This window comes from Cryptomeria japonica, chromosome 9, assembly GCF_030272615.1.
Source record: "Cryptomeria japonica chromosome 9, Sugi_1.0, whole genome shotgun sequence".
Classification (NCBI taxonomy): Eukaryota; Viridiplantae; Streptophyta; class Pinopsida; order Cupressales; family Cupressaceae; genus Cryptomeria; species Cryptomeria japonica.
Genome location: NC_081413.1, coordinates 377063749 through 377085919, shown reverse-complemented (window position 1 = coordinate 377085919; position 22171 = coordinate 377063749). Strand labels below are relative to the sequence as shown.

Here is a 22171-nt window from a genome sequence, read left to right as displayed (position 1 = left end):
CTCTCCCAAAAAGATCACCTTAACCTCACCAATACAGCGCTATCCTTCTTATTGAAGTTCGATGCCTATATAGGGAATTATGGACCAAAATCGAGGGTGAAGGCTGACTGCTACGATTTTGTTTCAGACTGATTAGGCACTGATTCTTTCACAAATACACCCTCAAAATCTCTCAAAAAGGATCGCCTATCTCCCCCAAAATTATCGCTGACCTTGTTAATGTAGATAGTGTCGGTCGTATCCTTTTGGGCCGGCTTAGACAACTAAATTGTCTAATTGGCCTATTGGCCTTAGACAATTTAGTATTATCGATTGGCCTATATTCATTAATATGCTAATCCATTGTTGAATCGAGTTTGTTATCTTGCAACCGATTGGATACTAAGATTGTCAATAAGCATATACGACTTGTTTATAATTATTAATATGTTCATTATGATGTAAACAAACCCCTAACTAAAGGACGTGATGGTTTGTAGAAGTCGACTTGTGTAGGAGGCGTGTTGATTGGTAACGTCTCTACTCTGATATAAAGATTGGTTTCCCTCACAAGCATCGAATCAATCATTCTTGTATCTAGCAAATCGATGATCTGGTTAGAAGCTCCATCACATATTCTACAACAGTTCTTTTGGTGTCTTCCATACCTTGCATTGGCATCTACAGTTCATGCATTATCTTCTGCTAGCAAATTAGCTTCATCTCCTGCCCGTACATTCTCAGTTCGTGTGAAACCAATCCGCCTCCATCTGCAGTTCGAATATTGTTTTTATCATCAGTCATTCGGGCATCATTATTTTCAGTTTGTGGATTGGTATTTAATTCATCTAAAGGAGCAGATCGATCACATATCTTTGTGTAGAGATCGATTACATATTGTGCGCTCGGGGGAGACGATAGCAGTATATCGTCTATGGTTGGGAGGGCAACAACGATTTGAATCATTGCCCGTGGTTAATCGAGCACACCCTATGATTACTGTGCATGGTCATCTTCTTGTGATCCTAGCGTTGGAAAAAAAACAACAGACCTTATTAGGAAGATTTGATGCTTGAATGATGGAATATGACCCAAATCGTAGGTTTGGAGGTGGAATACGATTTTGGGTTTCAGACCTGTAATACAGTCAGCAGCTCACAAATTCACTTCTAAATATTCCTCAATGAGATTTCCTTCTTGTTTCAATCAAAAATCGATACACAATGGGTATTCAATCTGTCAATCTGAAAATACCATAAACTCCATCCACCATGGAAAATACAACAAGCTCAATAAGCACACTATGGAAGACTCATTTGTCTCCCACTCACAACTGCAACCCCTCGGAAGATCTCTCACTTCCTCAGTTATGCTAATCATAGGGAGTTTTCGTTCCCAAATGATTGTTTGTAGAAACCCTTGGCTCCACAAGCCTACACAAGAAGAGATAGCCAAAACAATTGATGATGAACATTGATTCAACCTCCTCCATTTATTCTTTTCACATCCAATCAATTATTCCTTCTAGAAGATCCTCTTCTTATCCTTTTGTTACACTTTGTTATTTTATTACACATTAATTTAATTGCACTTTTAAAATATTATTATATTATAAATAAAGTGCACACGTCTCACAATATGTGTAACCTCCTTATTTCGCCATAAAATCAAGTAGACACAAAATGTGAAGCCATAAATCACTGCAAGTCGACCCCCTAATCAATCTCCTTGGCCTACGAGGGTCAAGTGATAGGCCAATCCTGTGAATATCCGTGAACTAATGAGAAGGGGACATTACAGTCCGCCCTCCCTGAAATTGCTTGTCCTCAAGCAATCTCAATGCTGGATGCTGCAGAATATCCTCTCTCTCCCAAGTAGCATCGTCAACCGACAAATCTTTTCACTTCACCAAATATTCCCTGATGATTTTGTTTCTCAATCTATGCTCCTTGGAGTCAATGATGGCCTCAGGTACTAATATCAATTTCCCCTCTTCATCAAGAGGAGGTAGCACCGTGGAAGGTACAACGTGATGCCCTATTGCCTTTTTAAGGCGTGACACATGAAAAACATTATGCACCCTTGCATCTACCGACAACTCAAGTTCATAGGCCACCTCTCCAACTCTCCTAACAATCCTGAATGGCCCATAATAGCGTGGCTTGAGCTTCTCCGCACCACTCTTCTTAAGTGTGGACCGCCTGTATGGCTGCAACATCAAATACACCATGTCACCTACATCAAATGATCGCTCAACTTGTTTCTGATTTGCATACTGTTTCTGCTGATTCTGTGCCTTTTGTATATTCTCCTTCAATGATCTCACAATGTCTTGACTATCTTGAAGAAGATCCCTGGCACTTGACACTCTACTGTCACTCAACAAAAGATCCAAGAAGTAGGGTGCATCATACCCATACAAAGCCATGAATGGTGTCATCTAGATGGACATGTGGTAAGTAATACTATAACAATACTCACATAGATGCAACCACTTTACCCATGCTCGCTGCTGTTTGGCTATATAATTCCGGAGGTAACCTTCCACCCATTTGTTCACATTCTATCTCTCTCCATCAGTCTGTGGGTGGTAGCTCGTACTAGGGGTGTGCTCGGTACCATTGAGTCTAAACAACTCCTGCCAAAAATTACTCATGAATCTGCTATCCCTGTCACTGACTATGGTTCGAGGCAACCCATGAAGTCTGAAAACCTCTCGGAAGAAAAGATCTGCCACTTGAACTGCTGAATAATAGCTGAGATCGGAAAGAAGTGAGCAAACTTCGTAAGCCGACCAACAACCACATAAATACAATCACTGCCGTGGACTCTAGGCAATCCAGTAATGAAGTCCATTGATAAGCATTCCCACTTCCTGTCAGGAATGGGTAGTGGCTAGAGAAGTCATGCTGGATAAGTATGTTCTTGCTTGTTCTGCTGACAACAAGACACTCCCTAACATATTGAAGAACATCGGACTTGAGCCCTTTCCAAGTGAACCGTTCCCTGACCTGTCTACATGTCTTATAATAACGTGGATGTCCGGCCATGGGAGAATCATGCAAGGCTCTCGAAATCCTGCTCTTCATCTCTGATCCTGGTACAAGGAAAATCCTCCCTTTGTAAATGATAAGATCATTCACAATGGAGTACCTACTATCTTGCATTGTACCATCCATAATGCTAGAGGCCCATGAAGCCTTAGCATATTCTGTTGAAATCAAATGTCTCCAATCCTCAGTAATCTCAATCCTCAGTAATCTGTGGAAGGAGTGCCTTGCTGTTCCAGATTGACTGGGACCTTTGCCTAAACTACACCTTGTTGTTCATCGCCCCTGTATGGATAAAGATCTGCCATATTGAAGATGGAAGAGATGCCCAAATTTGAAGGCAGAGCTATTTCATATGCATTGGCAGAGAATTTTCTGAGAACCATATAAGAACCCACTTTCTTCATCTGAATTTTATTGTAAACTCCAGTAGGAAACTTCTCCTTTCTCAGATGAGCCAAGGCAAATTCTCCAACCTGAAAATGAAGCTCCCTCCGCTTCTTATCAACATGCTGTTTATACTGCTGATTGCTAGATTCAATGTTCATCTTGACCTCTTCATGGAGATCATGTATGGGTTTAGCAAACTCCTCACCTGCTGCACTACGCCTTTCCATACTACCAAGATCTCTCAACTAAAACACACCTCTTAGATGCATACCATATAAAACATAGAATGGACCAAATGCAGTACTCCGATTAGGAGAATCTTTAAACGCAAACTCAGCTTGAGCCAAAGCTAGATCCCAAGTACTTGGTGTTTTGCCAACAAGACATCTCAACATATTACCAAGGTTTCGATTAACAACCTTTGTTTGACCATTCATTTGGGGGTGTTAAGCAGAACTAAAACTCAGATTTGTGCCTAATTTCTTCCATAGGGTCCTCCAAAAATGACTCACAAACTTAGTATCCCTGTCAGAGATAATACTTTTTGGAATTCCATGTAACCGTACTACTTCCTTGAAGAACAAATTTGCAATGTTAGTGGCATCACTAGCTTTCTTACAAGGTATGAAATGCACCATTTTAAAAAATCTATCTACCACAACAATATGGAATCATTGGCCCTTTGAGTGCGAGGCAAACCCAATACAAAATACATACTCATTGAGTCCCAAGACTGAGTTGGAACTGGAAGTGGCTGATATAGCTCAACTTTTTGGCTTTTCCCTTTGGCAGGCTGAAAAATCTTGCACCTTTCTACATATCTTCTGACATCCGCATGCATCTTTGGCCAATAATAATGAGTGCTCAACTGCATATAAGTCTTATCTTGTCCAAAGTGACTAGCAAGACTACCACAATGTTTTTCCTTCAACAAATTGTCTGTCATGGATCCTTTAGGAATACATAACTTATTCCCCTTGAACACCAAGCCTTCTTGAATCATGAAGTCCACCCATGGCTATCTATTCGGGGCAATTGGATCGTTGCAAGCTTCAAAGGCCTCTTTAAAATTTGCATCCTCTGCATACAATTCTTTCAAACTTCCAAAACCCACAACTCTATTCATTTGCCCACTTTTATGTTTCAAAACAAAGTTAATACTCTGGAGATGCTCAACATTTGGCATGTCTTTGATTCAACTTGTGTTGGCTATTTATAAATTGTAGAGCATGATTATCTGTATACACAATGAATTCTTTTGGATGCAAATAATGTCTCCATTTCCTTAAGGACTGAACCAAAGCATAAAATTCCAAATTATAAGAAGATTACTTTCTTTTAGCCTCATTAATTCCTCACTCAAGTATGCTACTGGCTTACCTTCTTGACTGAGGACTGCCCCAATAGCCAATCCACTAGCATGACACTCCACTTGAAACACTTTGTCAAATTCAGGCAAAGCAAGAATGGGCTGCTCGCTTACCCTTTGTTTAAGAAATTTAAAACTTTCTTCAGCCTTCCTAGTCCATTCAAAATGTCTCTTATTCCTCTTAATAGTCTCAAGGATAGTGTTGATGTGTGTTTTACGCACATATGAACACATAATAAAATACCAAAGTATTTTACCCTCTCTTGAACAAAATCACCGTGTATGCTAAGATTACTAGAAGTTCATATGATGATTCCAAGGTTTCTATGGTTAGTTTTTGACATGTGGGTAACTCAATGGCTTGATGTGATAATGCTGTTTTCACTTGGGTACTTACGTAATTGTTCAATTTGGGAATCTTTCACGGATTTGGAATTGGAATAGGTATGCTGATAGCTTAAGATTTTGCAATGAAGTTCTTGGTTCTAATTTAACAAAGATTTATAAAAAAAAGGACAAAAGGAATAGGGTCTAGGAATTCTATTCTAAGTCTAGAATGCAAGAAAAGGGTGAATGATTCAATGAAATCCTACTAGGCAAGGTGTCACCATCAAGTCGAACAATTTGACACAAGCTCAGTGCAATCATCTAAGATATATTTCAAAGATGTTCAAATCATTATCATCAAACATGGATACCATTCAAATTAATGCATGACAATGGACGTATAACAATTGAAGTTAAGTGCGCATAAAATTCCAGTTAACCATGCAAGGCATACTTACAATCAACAAGAGGCTAGTGGTATGGACTAAATGGATTCCACACAAATGCATTCAACAAATTCCTTCATTCAATCTAAAATACTCGAAAGCAAATTCTAATCTAACTTGGAGGCAATGAGAATCACAAATGCATGCAACGCTTAAACAGAAATTACCATCAATGGAACAATGACTTGTATTCAAATCTGCAGCATATAACTGACAATTCTCAAAAATCTCTCTTACAAATGAGAGGCAATGGAGTTTATATAGAGCCTCAAAAGAAATGAATGGCCAAGATTTATTTAAAATCAAGGGCCACGATCATGCCAACTTCGTCCTAAAGTTGCCCTATTAGGGTTCGCATAAAAAATGCAGCCACCAACATATGACCCAATGGGATAGTGCCTAATCATCAAGTAGGGAATCTTCTAGAAGATTCTGGCTTGCATCCATCTCTCTCACAACATATTCTCGGAATCTAGCCAACACTGAATCTAACTCCTCCATGTTAATGTTGGGCAAAGTATCTTGCTGCACATAGATCACATCCAACACATCAGAACGAGCATCCAAAGTGTTCTCCCAATCTGGCATAAGCTTCTGCGAATTATGGACATGAATCAACAAGGAAACCAAATCATCTATCTGATTCTTCTTCAAAGAATCCAATTGACTGAAGTACATGAACTTCATCTTATCTCTCAATTTATCTAAGTGTAGACCGCTGGCAACACTGACATCTACCCCCAACAATTCCTCAATAGATGTAAGGATCCTCGATTGTATCTCCTGAATCGATCCTTCCATCTTTGCACAATCCTTTCTTGCATGTTCATAAGTGGATTTCCTCAAGGCTAACGAACAATACCAATCATGGAAATTGTATTTGTCTTCATCATGCACAACTCTCTCCTGAATCAATGTGGACATTGGAATCCTCTTCAAATTTTTGAGGCGGGGAATAGTCCTCTCCTGAATAGGCTGGAATTCATCCCAAACTCCCTCCAAATATGTAATGTCCCCTTCTCAGTGAGGAGAAGTTCAGTGAGCCATTAGCCTATTCCGGAGACCCGTAGGCTAAATGGAAGCATAAATTAGGGTTTCCTATTTTCTAGGAGGATTCCTCGCAGTTTTCAAGGATGTTCTGGTTGGAGTTTGGTAGAATGGATCAAGGTTTCCTTCTGGTTTTTTCTGTAAGCTTCGCAGTTATATGACATGCAAATAGTTCAGAGGAGTTTGCAGAATTTACTATTTTTAGTAAGTTGATGTCAGTTATCATGACTATTGGGTTTTTCTGGGTTCTTCGTGCTGAGGTACAGGGTTCGAAGAACAACCTTTTGGAGTTGTTTTCAGGACTTACTATTTTTTGTAAGTGTTTTTTAGGCAGTTCTAGTTTTAGCAGTTCAGTGCAGAATTCCAACCCAGTCAGTTGACGATTTTTTGGCACTTCAAATTCATGGTTCATTTTGGTATGGATCAGTATTTGATTTGCAAGCAATTATTATTGTTGGACGACTTAGAAAAAGGGAAATACTTTTTATTTTTAAAAGATTATTAAGTTCCCTAAGTCAGGCGATATGGATGAAAAATGCTTAAGTTATAATGTTTCTATGTTGCAAAGTGTGGACCAAGGGAAAAGCTCAAACTTGAAGCCTAGGTGGTGGACTTCATTTTGGGCACCCCTATACTTGAAGGAAATGAAATGAAATAAATCGCCAAATGTGAGTGGAATGAAATGACATGTGATTTGGGCGAATTTGGGGAGCATTTGTATTTGAATTTGATTGGGCAAAAGTTATAAATAAGTGACCGACTCTCATTTTTCCCATCCATGAAAAGTTGTCTAATGAAGTGCTGCCGTAATGGTGCCAGATTTGTGCTTCGAAGTTGTGAGCTTCCTAGCCTATGTCAGTTTCGTGCTTGAGATATAGCACCTAGCTGGGGAGAGATTATTTCTCACTCAGAGGAATAGATAGAGCTTATTGGGAATGGATGATTCAGTTGGTTTTCGGTTTTTGGTGTGAGTTGTGTGTTTCTTGGTTGCTGGTTGGTGTCATGGCTGAAGCGTATTTTCACTCCTAGTTTCTTGTGCAGGCTTCTGAGGATTCTAGGTATTGGCTTTAAAGATTTCTATGCTCCCAATGATGAGATTTGTAAGTTTATAGCCCCTAGTATTGAGTTTCCAAATTTTAATTGCAAATCGAACTTTTCAGCTTAGATGTTTTTGTTAGGGAGTGCATTGGGATGCATGCCGAGTGTTTGGGGTTATATTGCTGCTGTTTTCTTGTTGGTTCTTAGTTGCTCTATGCTATTTATCAGTTTGGGTGTGTTGTTGGGTGATTTGAGTGGGTTTTGAAAGAGTTAGGAGCATTTTGGTGTTGCTGGTTATGCATTTTCATAAATATCAGATTTTCGAAAGTTGGTTTTTGGGTGTGTTTTTGAGAGTGTGAGTAGATTGGGTGGTTAGATGATGATTGGAGGTGTTGTTGCAATTGTCAGCTCTTAATCAACACTTGGTTATCAAATTCTATATTTATTGTAATGCTGGTTAGTAGTACTAACAACAACATTTTGGCTTTCTTTTGTCCCACTGCATAAGAGGCTGGCTTAGCCGCCTATCTTAGATTAGCAATATTCTTATATTCAGAAAACTTGTAATGAATTGTAAAGCTGGTTAGTAGTACTAACAACTATCTTTCAGATTTCTTATTTGATTCCCACTGCATAAGTGGAAGAGGCTGGCTAGCCGCCTATCTTGAGTTTGTAATGATGTCCTCCCGTTGAATAAGCGGTGGAGTTGATATTAATTTCCATTCCTAGTCCTCCTGTTGCACAAGCAGTTGAGTGATTGCATTCTTCAATTCATTGGCTTGTCCTTGGCTGGTTTACTGCCAGGTGATTGCATTGTTTTCAATATTCCGCTGTATAAGCGGAAGGGGTTGGCTTGCCGCTTGAAGATTGCAATCATTTTAAGTTATTGGCATCTAATGATCCCCTCGACACTGTATGCTCTCATTCTCCCAGGTTGGGCTCTCAGTGATCAGAAAGTGGAGGGTTATTTTCAGTAGCATTTGGTTTTCATTTCCTAATCATAACAAGTGTTGTGTTGAATGTAACTGTGGAAAACATTTGGAAAAAATTAAGGGGGATATTACTAAATACTGTATTCTGAATATGAGTCCCATTGTCCTGTCAAATGCTTGGACAAACTGAGTAAGGAAGTCATTGTAATGTCCCTACTAGTTAGAGATCACTGTCCTGCTAAACAGATTGTTAGAATGCAACAAATATACATATAACTAATCTAATTGCAATTAAACTTCAATTACTTAATTAAAACTAATCTCAATTCTTATCTAATAAAAAGGATACTAGTGCAGTACTGGGACCTGTCCTTAGGCGGTTGTAATGCTCGCCTTCTTGGAACCCATCTTGGTTCCAAGCCATACCAGGAAATCGATGGATAATTCGATTCCTGTCTTGGATGTAACATCTTACATCCAAGCCTACCAAGGAAGACCATCATATATGATCAATTCCTTGCCTTGGATGGTGCATCTCACCATCCAAGTCTACCAGAGAGGACCGGCCAGATCCGTCTCTTCTTGGGTGAACCTTTGATACCCAAGCCATAACATATATGCATATAAATACTTAGTATATACTGCCTACCAGGGATTATCATAATCCCTGCATTAGGCTAAGGGAATTTCCTCCCAATAGCCTCCATCATATAGCCACATTATTCATATTACATTCTACAATTCATTATCATTTTTCATTCCATAATTTATGTCTACATTTACATATTCCTTAATTCTCTTTATTGATCCTAGATATACATAAATATTCTGCATACATACCTATATTCATTGCTACATACACATAAGTAAATATTCATTAATATATATTCAGAAATATGCATTAATATATATGTGTGTGTGGCACACACGTCCACACACATATATACCCTGTGACTAGTAACACCTCTTACCTGTTCGCAGTCCGTAGCCTGCCGTTTGCAGTTTGTAGTCCACAGTTTGCCGTTTGCATATTGAAGTCCACAGTTGCCGTTGCAGTACTCCCGTCTTCCTCCCCTTTTCCCACTCCCTTGCCGTGGTCGCTTACCTTATACCCCGTGGAGGGGAAGGGTTGCGTCCCTCCACGGGTCCCTTCGCGGGAAGGGGTGTGACGGTGGTCGCAACCCAGGCTACGACTACCGTCCCACCACTTCCCGCGGGGGGGTGTAACCGGGAGGTATTTGCCATCCTTATACATCTTAATTGCATTTAACTTTATTCATTCGACAATACATTTCATTATTAAATATATTAAATACATGACATGGTTTAATGTATTAAATATATTAAATACATTTCATTATTAAATATATTAAATACATTACATTTATAATAACCTTATTTAATATATTAATTTATAATGATTTATTTCTTTTTGCAATATTTTAACATTATTTAATCTATTAACATTATTTTAATAATTGCTCCTTCATAATATATGCTTTTATTATTATTGGTGTGTTGAATAAAGTGTACATTAGGTGACACAGTAGGGGTCATCACAGTCATCTGCTTGCCTCTTCACATCTTCAATCCATTTTCCCAACTCTGCAAGTGTGTCTCTTGCTGCCTCATGATCAATATGTAGTTCACGATAAACTGCAATAGGGGAAACAAAGGCGAGACTCTCACGCCTCATCCCTGCAATATATTCTCTTAATTTGATATTCTCTTCTTTGTACATCTCTTTCTTCTCAATCTCCCTATCTAACCTCGCATTGATCACCCTAATAGTATCATTGAGGTCTTGGAACTCTTGCTCTTTTGTAGTCCATCCAAGGGCGATCGAAGTGATTTGGAAATCCATAGGAGTAGCCGCATCCATAGTCACATCACCAATTGGGACAGCCACCCGTGCACTCCGCATTCCTATTTCATCTCTGGCTATATTCGAAAGTTTCTTAGCCTTCTTAGGTTCTTTCTCTTGATTGCTCCTGGCTAAGTAATCATTAATATCATCAATAGGTTGAGCCTCTACTACCTTCTTACTCTTCTCCATTCTCTTCATCAACCAATCGGGAATGGTGGACATTTCCATTCCATCATCAAGACACATCTCTCGATTGAGTTCCTTCAATTGCCGAGATAACATCATTATCATTATCCTTGTCCTTAGTCAAATCATAAACATTATTTCCCAATCTAACCTCGAAAAGGATAGTAGGAGTTCCCAACTGTTCATCATCTTCATTTGGTGGTGCAGATTGAGCTGTGGCATGCAACTCCTGAGTATTATTCGGTAAAATCACGGTGTTGGAACACTGTTCAAATTCTTTGTTCTGCTCTAATGTCAATCTCGTTGATTGACGAGAAACAAAGGGGAGACAAAGGAGCGCTAGGTTTTTGTTTCTTCTTCTTCTTCTTACCTTGACTCACTATCTCCTTCCCCTTTGTCTTGGATTCTCCAGGTGTATTCTTCTTACGTTTAGGAGCTTGGCTCTCCTCATCTGCATGAATCCTCAAATCGCTAATTGTCCTCTGATCATCCTCAAGAGAGGATTCCACCTGTTTCATTTTCTCATATGTGAAGACAACACCCATATCTATCAATCTGTTCATTTGTTTGTCTACCCATTCTCTGAGAAATCGATGAAGTTCCTCATAAGTACATTCAATTTTGTCACCTCCTGCCTTGACCAACTAGGCAATATGATAGATTTCTTCATTTCACTTTCATACTGTGGATGAGTATGATCACTTTCATCCAATATCTGATTAGGAAGGAGAAAGAGTTCATATTTTCTCATAAAATCCATGGACATCCTGGACCACATTCTTCTCTTCATTGCTTGTTTGTCCATTAGGTTATCCCAGTAATCTTCAATGTCTACCTTGTGGATGAATCCATCTCCTCTGATCCTTTCAACTTTCTTATGCAGATTGAATATGTCTCTTTTCTTATATGTTCCAAGGCAATAGAATGCAAGCTCATCAATCACTGTACTAGGTGCAACGACGGATTGGCACACCTCCAAAGTCTTTCATATGGCAATAGGAAAAGTCATTCTCGTTCTATGTGTTTCCTTTGGATGAAATCATATTCCAAAAGTTGTCTCACCACCTCAAGTAGAATCATTCTGTCTGCAGGATACCTAGGAAGCTTGTATGGTTCGGATTGGAACCCCTGAATCCCTAGGTATGTGAAAGTGGGAAACTATATGTACCACTATCCATATTGTTCAATCAATTCCGTTGCCTCCTTGGACAACCTCTTGTGGATTTCACCTTGCAAGATTCTCTTAATATACATGGTGAATGCGTCATTCACCCTCCTGTAATCTTCAACTTTGTGCATGTCCAGCTGTGGATAACACTCATAGCTTCTATATAGTCCTTGTCCATTCCCGACTTCACCTCTGCATATCAATCCTTTGTATGTAACAAATCTTGCAAGTATATACGCAAGGTAGGAAGTCATGGCGAATGACCTGGTTCTTTTCATATTTCTCAACTGAAAATCCAGATTGTCACTGATGATTCTTGACCAATTGATCATTGTTCCTTTTGTACAATCCTGGATAAAATAAAACATCCATCCTTCAAATAATGTGCCCTGTGGCATCCCCATCACCCGTTTACGTAGGAATAGCAAATTGCTATATTCCTCTTTCAAATTTGTGCACGAGTGTCTTGGGTGCCTTGGAATGATGAGGCCTTGGCTCAATCATCCATTCCTTGTTCACTATGGTCTTGCATGCATCCGCCTTTGACTTGTACTTCACCTTATACTCTTTCGTTGTTCTATCCTTCATGTCTGCACTGCAGGGGATTCCAAACACTTCGGCAATCACATCCTTAGCAAGGTAGGCAATGGTTATCCCCTTGGGAGTCTTGATCATTTTGGAGAGAGGATTGTAGTGCCTTGCACATTCTAGAACCAACTCGCTGCATTGTATGGATTGTGGAAATCCAGCGGCATGATATAAACCACTCATGATGTTTGCATAGGTAGGAGAGGGAATTTGGTTCCTTATTTCGAACATCCTTCACTGCATCTGCTCCATATTCAAGAAGTGCATGTTTCTGCCTGTGATATATTTCCATCGGGATGACAATTTGGATTCCGAATATAATCCCTCTTGGACCATCTTCAGTTGTTTCGGAACTCCAATCCCGGATTTAGACGTAGTACCTATACGAAGCTAGAAGTCAATAACTTCGGAAAAATTATCCTGATAGCTATTTTCAGAATTGAATTAGTTCTGATTTCTAATGATTTGGACAAATTTTAGGAATGGAAATCAAGAATTCAATCTATATTCTTAACGAATTCTTAAAATTGAATGTAAATATGACAAGAATAGGGTCTAAAACCCTCATAAAACCTTTAAAAATCATCTTTTTCAGACTTAACTAAGTCTGAAGACACTTAGTATACTTAGAAAATTCATCAAAATTAAGGTCATAGGAGTATACCAAGGATCAAATTTCACTTGGAAAAGGTGAATAAAGTTCTCATCTTCAGTTTCAAATGTCTGAAGACACCTTTCCAAATTCAACAATGGCTGTCAATAGGTCTGAAGACAACCTACAACACTTAATATCAGTCTCATAACAAGGTTGCAGCCATGTATAAACACTTTTAATCGATGGAATCTTACCTCCCAAGTCAAAGTTGTCAAATCGGAGCACAAATAATGAGCTGGTAAAAATGTCTAAGTCAGAGGACAAATCTGAAAATGAAGGTTTCAGACTCAGATCAGCGATGAAAACTCTACCAAATGCTCAAAAATGATGACAAAATGAAATTCTCCAATTGTAGACGTGTCTGGAAATGAAGGTAAGTTTGAGGACAACTTGAAAATAAGGTTTTAGACTTTACACCAGCAATGGTGTACTCAAAAATGCATCCAATCCACCCTGAAATGCCCCCAAAGTGACCTCCAGGCAAAATCGCCTAAGTATGAAGTGGCTGGAAGTGTAAAATCAGGTCTGAAAATGAAATTCCCAACCAACTAGGGTGTCAATGAAATCTCCAGCAATGGCGCCCAGCAATGTCTGAAAACAATGGCAGCCTCTTAGCACTCAATAACACCACCAAAATCGCCCAGCTATGGACAAAATAATTTCTCTAAACAAAATTGCCACCTTCCCAATAATGGCGCCACCTATCAAAATCGTCTAAGGCATGAAAATCACCTCTCAAGCTTGCTGTAATGGCCTCCAATGATGGCGACCAGGTTTGATTGGGCAGAAAAAACCTTCAAAAACACAAACTCTAGATTTAATTGTGTCCAATGGGCTCTTCACTAAAATCGCCTAGCAGGAAAAAATCCTCCAATAAGCCACTTAATGGTCTTCAATTAATCACATTAGCAAGATATGATATTATTTTAATGCTGCTTGGGTCTCTTTATTTTTGTTTTCACCTTGTTGTTTTACCACACAAGCAATGTGGGATAAAAATTTGCCTTTTGTACCTACCTAGGAAAATCGATTTGCAATAGGAAAAATATTTAATCATTAATTAATGTTGCAAATCATTTAATAATTGTTTTTGAAAATTAAATAATCATTGGTCAATGCAAAACAATTAAATTCGGGCCCATTTACTTTAAAATTTTCAAAAAATAATCTAATTTCTCCTGGGGAAAATCGCCCCATATTTGGATTAAAAAAATCCAAATAAACTTATTTAAAACATCAAAATGGCCTTTTGGAGGAAAATCGCCCTTCATTGGGATAAAAATCCAATAAAAAATCATTAAGTTTGCCCAAAAACACCTCAAGGGAAAATCGATTTGGATTTGGAGTCAAAAATCCACTTCATTTCACCATTAAGTCCAAAAATGTTACCTTGGGAGCAAATCGACCCCAAATCTGGATAATTATCTAGATCAAAAGTTCATCAAAATTGCCTCTTGGGGAAATTCGCCTTTCATCAGCACAATCCTCTGCATAAAAATCCATTAAATTTAATCATGAATTGACATGGTGGAAAATCGATTTGCATCAGGAACTTGAATTTCATCCGCATTAAAGTCATCTACATTCCCAGGGGAGAAACGTGGGTCATCAGGACAACTTTCCAACACTTAGTCAAAATTTACCTTCCTGGTGGAAAATCACCCTCCATCAGAAATCTGAATGGGGGAAAAATTATGTCCATCGGAAATTTGGTGGAAATTCACCTTCCATTAGGATTTTGAGTGGGGGAAAATCATGGGTCATCGGAAATGTGAGGGGAAAAGCACCTCCCATCAGGAATTTTGACTATTCGACCACTAGAACATGGATTTTCATCAGGAATTTAAGGATTTTCATTAGGAATTTAATGATTTTTCCACTCAAAATCAATTGGACACTTTAAATCTTCAATCAAACGCATCGGGGCTTAGGCAAATTCACCAAAATTTGAGCGAAACAAAAGGAATTCCATCGGGATAAAGTGCAAATTTAACTTAGATAACCTCCTAGGAGCGAGAAAACAACTCCTAAAGGACCTTTTAACACTAATGCACAAAATATCACCAACTTGAACGTTTAAAACTGGTTCATGCTCAAAAGGTCTACACTTAGACAAAATTTAGGATCACCTAAACATTTAACATTTTACACACTTGATCCTATACAAAATCTCAAAACCCTAATAGCAATTAGGCATGATCACATTTCAAAACTCGAGACTCGGATACTGGAAGCTCAAAATTGCTGGATATTGCCAAAACCCTAAATTAACAAGACGTGGAAAGCAGGAAAGAGGGGGTCCTTGTTTGCAATGGGGCGATGTGTGAAAAGGTCACAATAGATAGGAGCAACAACATGACTGAAATTTCTTATAAATTTTCTGTAAAAACTTGCTAACCCATGAAAACTGCTTACCTTCATTACATTCTCTAGTGTGGGCCAATCAAGTATGGCTTGAGCTTTTTCCTTGTCCATCTTTAGTACATCCTTGGACACCACAAAGCCCAAGTAGATCAGTTCGGTCTGCAAAAAGACCCATCTTCAAAAGGTCCTCCACTTGCTTTCTTATCCCTTCATTTTCCATAGGTGTCAACCTATAGGCTGCCTTGTTTGGAAGGCTAGCTCCTGGAATCAAATCCATATGGTGGTTAATGCTTCTCATAGGTGGCAACTCACTAGGCAAATCAGATGCAACAATTTCCAAATGTTAATTCAAAATACCTTGCACTTTAGGAGGCAAATCATCAAGTTTCATGGTGGTAAACACATGTCTAGGTTTAAGAACCAAAGAAAATCCTACTTCTTCATTCTTCATTTCATGGATGAATTCTTTACCACTTACCAACATTACCTTACTGCTGCTACTACTGCTACTACTGCTACTATCCACTTCTTGTTCCTTCATAGGCATCAAAGTATGTTTCACTCCACCTTTCTCAATTGCATAGGTGTTGTCCCTTCCATTATGCACCGCTTTCTTGTCAAATTGCCACCGTCTTCCAAGCAATACATGGCAAACATCCATGGGCGTTATATCACATAACACATTATCTTTATAACTTTCAATTTGAAAATCAACATAGGCCTGCTCATTTACTAATAATTGATGCCCTTTTTGTAACTAGGATGCTTTATAAGGAGATGGATGCTTGATCTTTTTAAGGTCTAACTTATCTACCATCTCTGCTGCAACAATGTTATCCGTACTACCACTATCAATAATCAATCTACAACATTTACGTTTGGACCTACATTTGGTTTTGAATAAGGCTCTCCTTTGAACATTTTCTTGACTTTCTTTTTGGGGCTTCAACAATACGCTCTTCAACAATAATGACTCTCTTGATTCTGGCTCCTCTTTATGGTGAACAGGTGACCCCACACTTTCTTGATCCGCACGAACAATTTGATTACTCCTTTAAAATTTCATATGCCCTCCTTGAGAAGACTCAGAGAATTCCCAACTCTTGTGCCCAACTTGGTTGCACTTGAAGCATTTTTCAGCGAACCCTCTTCCTCTACCTTGTGAACCACCTCTTCCATAGGATCTTCCACCTTTGTTTTGATAACCTCCTCTATCATTGTTGGCTGTTCCACTACTACTTCTAGCCTCTTCTCCTTGATGGTGCTGCTGTCCTATCAAATTGTTGTCCCCTTCCTCTAAAACCTCTTCCTCTCTTCTTCTCTTGTTGACTTTGTTTTTGCTGCAACTTCTCCTCTGCCTTTAAGGCAAATTGATAAGCCTCTTCAAGGCTCCTAGGGGTCATGAGACTTGGTTCATCTTGCAAACTATACTTCAGGCCATTCATATATCGGCTATTTTCTCCATATCTTCCTCACTATGGCCAAATTGAATCACCAACCTATAAAATTCTTCCGTGTAGTCTTTGATTGTCATGTCTTTTTGTTTCAAATTCTGCAATCTTTTGTAAAGATTTGCTTGATAGTCTCCAAGAAGAAACTTGGCCTTCAATTTTGCAACCATTCGATCCCATGAACTAATCTTCTCTTTATTCTTCCTTCTCTCAGATTGGACAAAGGCCCACCACATAGCAGTGTGGCCTTTCAATCTGGTGCAGGCAAACTTAACTCTCACTTTCTCTACCACTCCCTCATACTCGAAGTACTTATTCAAGTCATTAATCCAATCAACTAAATCTTCACCATTGAGGCTTCCCGAATATGTAGGAACCTCTATCTTGGGTTTGGAACCCACAATCAATATTGTCCTCAACAATCTCTCTTCAAACCTTTCTAGTTCTTCATGTTCTTCCCCCTCATCATCTTGGGGTTCTTCCTCTTCATTCTCACTCACATCATCTTCAGGGGTTCCCCTTCTCTGTGCCCTTTCCATGTCATCCATTCAGGCGATCAAATGCTGCAACATTTCTTGAATTCCTTCACCAGGAACTCTTCTGCTTATTCCTTGGGCTCCACCTCTGCCCATTCTCCTTGGAGGCATTCTGTCTACACAACTCAAGCCTAATTTCTTTTAGGCTATGATACCACTATGATGGCACGCCTTGCTGATCACCAAATCAATAGCACACACACAAGAATTCACAAGTAATTGACGGAGGAATAATGATAGGAAGTTCAGGATTTAAACAGTAAAACAATACCATCAACAATCTGTTCCATTTATGACAGGTAACAAATTACAAATCATTACAAAACACAATGAACAGACACTAATTGCTATAATGATGTCCACAATGATTACAATGCTAATCGACTCTTGAAGGAGTCAGTTTGCCTGATAATTAACACCAATGTCTTCCTCTACCGTGTGCAATTTGATCCTCTCATCCCCAAAGCCACCAACGACTTTCTCTTCCCTCTATGGTTCGACCAACCCTCGATTCAATTGTAATGACCTGTCAAATAGGGGAGAGTTCGGGTTGGTAACGACTGCCAGCATGGACTTGTTAACCGACGGCCACCATGTGCCCTTGTAACCAACTACCAATGTGTGTAGCTGTCGGTCGTTACTAGGGACTTTGAACATCGAAGTGAACACATCTTCCTATCACAATTAAGACAGGAACAAAAACATGGACAAACAAACCTGCGACAGGAGCAAGAGGAAACTACGATAGAAAGAGAATATAAAGTAACTAAACCAAAAATCCACACTGAAAGAAATGAAACATCAAAATTGTGCAAGGGAAAGGGAATGCCCCTGCATCAGGTATCTTCATTAAATTATAAAAAATCTGCCCCTTCAGGCTTACAACAGGTTAAAAGGAGCCTAAACTTAATACACACAAAAATAAGGAAATGGGCTACTCAATGCCTAGGATGAATAAAAGTGTCCACATGCCTTGGCAACTATGGTTTACAACAATGATAAAGCCCACAAGGGTTTGTGCCTTTCTCTTCATTGTATACTTATGAATCGGTGGTTATATGTAGTGTTATATTGTTTTGTTTTTGTTGGTTATTGCTTGTGGATACCGAGTATTGATTTTGGGTACTTGTGTGTGTGTTTATATATTTGTTATTTTATGATAATTTTGTGTTGATGTATTTAGCTTCACTATTTTCATTAAAATGATTGGCTAGATGATTTAATTTTGTAATTCTGCATCATTACATTGATAATTGATTTAATTGAAAGGGAAATTTTCCAAAAGTGATCTATATGATGATTCGTTGATTTTACCATTAAGTTTGACTATCATTACATATTGAGCAGATACACATAATGTGTGATTGAAGTGTGCAGGTACAGGTAAAATCTCAATGGTGGTTAATTTGAGACGTTCACATGGTTTTCCTATTATATTTACCCATCTCAACCCTAGTAAGGTGATAAGACACAAGATGTTTATATCCATGAAACCTTATCTAAATCACGCACAATTCAGGACCCCCATTGTGCTAGACCAATATGTTTGCATTCCCTTGTGTTCTTTTATTATTTTTTCATATGCATTTTGGTTGCTTTGGAGTAAAATAATCAATAGCCTTTTGAAATGTTGGAATGCACTTGAAATTGTAAGATGAACATTTGGAATTAAAATGAGAAATAGAAAGGTCCTCTAAAATGTTATTTTTATTGCACAAATAAAGTGGGTTTCCTATGTATGTAACATAGGAAGGTTCATGATCTATCCAAAAAAAGAGCACGACTTTCAAAACTTGACAAGGAATTCATATTAGATATTTTCAAAAAACAAATTAGATATTGTCATGAATTCAAAAAAATGAGTGTGAAAATGTTCAAAAGGGAAATTGATATTATTGTTTGGTATATATGCAAGAAGTTATCATTCTTTAGGGGATTATTCTCCTTACGAGTTTTTGGGTAGTAAAAAGAGAGTGTACTCTTTTGAAAACCCTTGCTTGCTACTTGCTTGGAAAAATGTTGGAAGTGTGTTTGAAAGTTTGCTTGTAGGTGAAGAATTCAACTTTAGGTTGCCTTTGTTTTGCCAATAAAGTGTAATTCAATGCATCACAGAAATAATAGACATGACAGAATACATCATGACAGAATATAAAGAAACTCAGATCTTCATTGATTCATAATAATGTCAGTACAATGACAATGACCATACTAACTCCGTCTCCATGACCAAGGACTCGCTAATATATAAAGGTGACCGGTCAGTTACCTGGTGTCAACTGTCGACAACCGACGGGTTAACTGCCGTCATCAACTCTAATTACATTAAATGTCTTATTGCTTAATTACCCGACAACATCATCCCCCCCAAAAAGAAATGTCGTCTCCGGATGACAGACAACAAAATGGGAATGATATGCCTACAACAGATAACAACTACGAACCCCACTAAATAACAACTACACACAGACTACTGAGGGGGTAAGGGAGGCGTCCCTGATGGTGGAGGGGATGGGGCTGCTACTGCCAACTGCTCCTGAAGCTGTACCACCTGGTCGGTCCGGTATCGGAGGTCTTGCTCAGCCTGCAACTGCCGCTCCCGGGAACTCCTCACTCGAAACACTGCCTCCATCAATTCCTGATGCTTCGCCTCCAACTCAGTTGCCAGGGTAGCAACTCTCGATTCTGCTGAGGCTCTCTCATTTGACTGCACTGCCAACTCTGTCCTCACGACACTCAATTCTCCTCTCACGGTGGCAAGGATCTCATTTGTACTCCTAGCATGGGTGCGCTGCTGCTCTAACTCTGTCTCCAATGCAGGGATGCGAGTGGCCAACTCCTTCTAAACCCTATCCGCCCTGAGCCGAGTCTCTCGAAGCTCGAGATACCTATCTCGTACAGCCTGCTCAATCCGTCTGACCACAGACTGTGTCTGACTCCCTTCGGCCACCTCCTGGCTCTGCCACTCTGCTCGCATCTCTGGAAGACCAAGCGTCAGCCATCCATGCTGCTCAAAACACTGCTGAAATGCCACTGCTACTCCAGACGTAGCAAACGCAAGGAGTCTCCGCAAAGTGAGCTGTTCGACAGACTCCTCTACTGTCGAGGCAACCAGTAACTGAACCTCCTCCTCCATCCTGGCTAAGAATTGCACCATGGCAATAGGTCTCCCCTCTCCAATCCGTCCAACCTGATGCTGCTGCTGCGGTGATACCGCCCCCTCCTCCACCAGCAGTGTCTTTCTATCGCCCTGCTTTCTAGTGCCACTGTCCAAGTCGATAACCCCTGGAGGTGAAGGAATACAAGGGTAGGAAGGTGTGGGTGGTGCCTGCCTGCGTGGGGATGAAGGTAGAGCCGCATATCTGTCTAGCCATGAATCGACATCGTCCCTCGCCGACCTCTCCTCGACCGTCCTCTGGGCCTCCTCTGTCCGAGGTTCTGTCAGGATGCCGGGCATGCGTATTGGTGCACTCGCTGGTGTCGTCATCTTGGCTATGACTGGCGATGGTTGGACTGGTGGAGGCCGAGGATGCATCTGACCAAACCCAGGTATGGGGATGTTAGAGATGGTACCCACTGTGACTCCAGATGATGCCAATGGTCCTCCCTCTCCTTCGATGGTCAGGAATGCTGGAGTAAATACCACTTGGCCGGTCCTGCCAGCTCCCCCTCCAAGCATTCCACGATGCCCCCTCGGTACACTTGCCAATGATACTGTCTGAGTGGTGGGGGTCTCCTGCGGCGGTACTGGTTGCTCGGTCTGTGAAAGCTTGAAGGTGCTATCTTCCTTTGAATCATCCGACCCCTCACTTTCCTCCTCACTAGTGCTATGTCGTCCTGAATCCGTGTCAGTGGCCGACACCACTATGTGGACCGGTCTCCTCCTCTTCCTGCTAGTCTGTCCCTCGGCGGTAGTCAAAATATCCAACTCTGACCAATAAAATATAGCTGGCTTAAGGGAGTCGATGCTATCTCGCGGCTGCCATCCTCTACGGTGTGGTGGCACCTGTACCCGCACGGAATCTAAAAATAATTTGATAGCGTGATGTGACATATAAAATACTTTATGTTTCAGCATCATACAGTCGTGGGCTCTGTTTGACAGTAGATTGGCCCAATCATACACCGTGCCCTTTCTGAGTCTTGCCATCAATGCGATTATAGGTATTGCCGCATCCGACGCTCTGTTGGCGCCAGTCAGCCTGCTCTGTACTACGTCAAGTAAACATTGCCAGATGCCAGATTTTAAAAATGCCTTCTTCAGACCTCTTCCCTTCGGATCTAGGATGCGACTCCATTCTTCTGTAGTCAAGTTGTCCCTACACATTTCTTTTAATAGCTAGGTTCTTCTTTCCTCGGACAACTTTGTTACCTTTTTGTCAATCTTTTTACCCTTGTCAGGAATGCCAGATACTCTCTCAAAATCATCAGAGTTAAATGAAACAATGATGTCAGTGTGCTGGAAATTGAATGACGATGTGCGAAGTTCAGGATCATATGTTTTAATCATTTGTCGTAGGCAGGGTTCGAATTCCTTAATATTAAAAATGGGCATCTGAATAGCATCATGGACCCTAGCTCTTGCTAATTCAATTTTTACCTCAATATCTGACGGGCTCGTGGCATTTTCCCACCATTGCCTGCACACCGTTCCAGCCAAACCCTCGAATAGAATTGTATCTGCGGTGACCTGCGTAACTCTTCCCTTTCCTGCATCCTGTGCAATTGCTTTGCCCTTGTCTTGGTCGCCCATTGCTACAACAGGTTTCTTTCTCGCTTCC

The 22171-nt window shown here is 39.9% G+C and overlaps 1 protein-coding gene across 6 annotated transcripts in view; it reads left to right on the top strand.

Annotated features, from left to right (window-relative positions):
• The window catches only part of LOC131072578 (uncharacterized), a 297628-nt gene that overhangs the window by 32234 nt on the left and 243223 nt on the right, over positions 1-22171 (top strand). For all 6 annotated transcript variants that reach the window (XM_058008822.2, XM_058008788.2, XM_058008781.2 and 3 more), the window contains exon 2: positions 18771-18853. In XM_058008822.2, the coding sequence (XP_057864805.1) occupies positions 18813-18853 (41 nt within the window). In that variant the 5' untranslated portion in view covers positions 18771-18812. The remainder of the gene's footprint in view (positions 1-18770; positions 18854-22171) is intronic.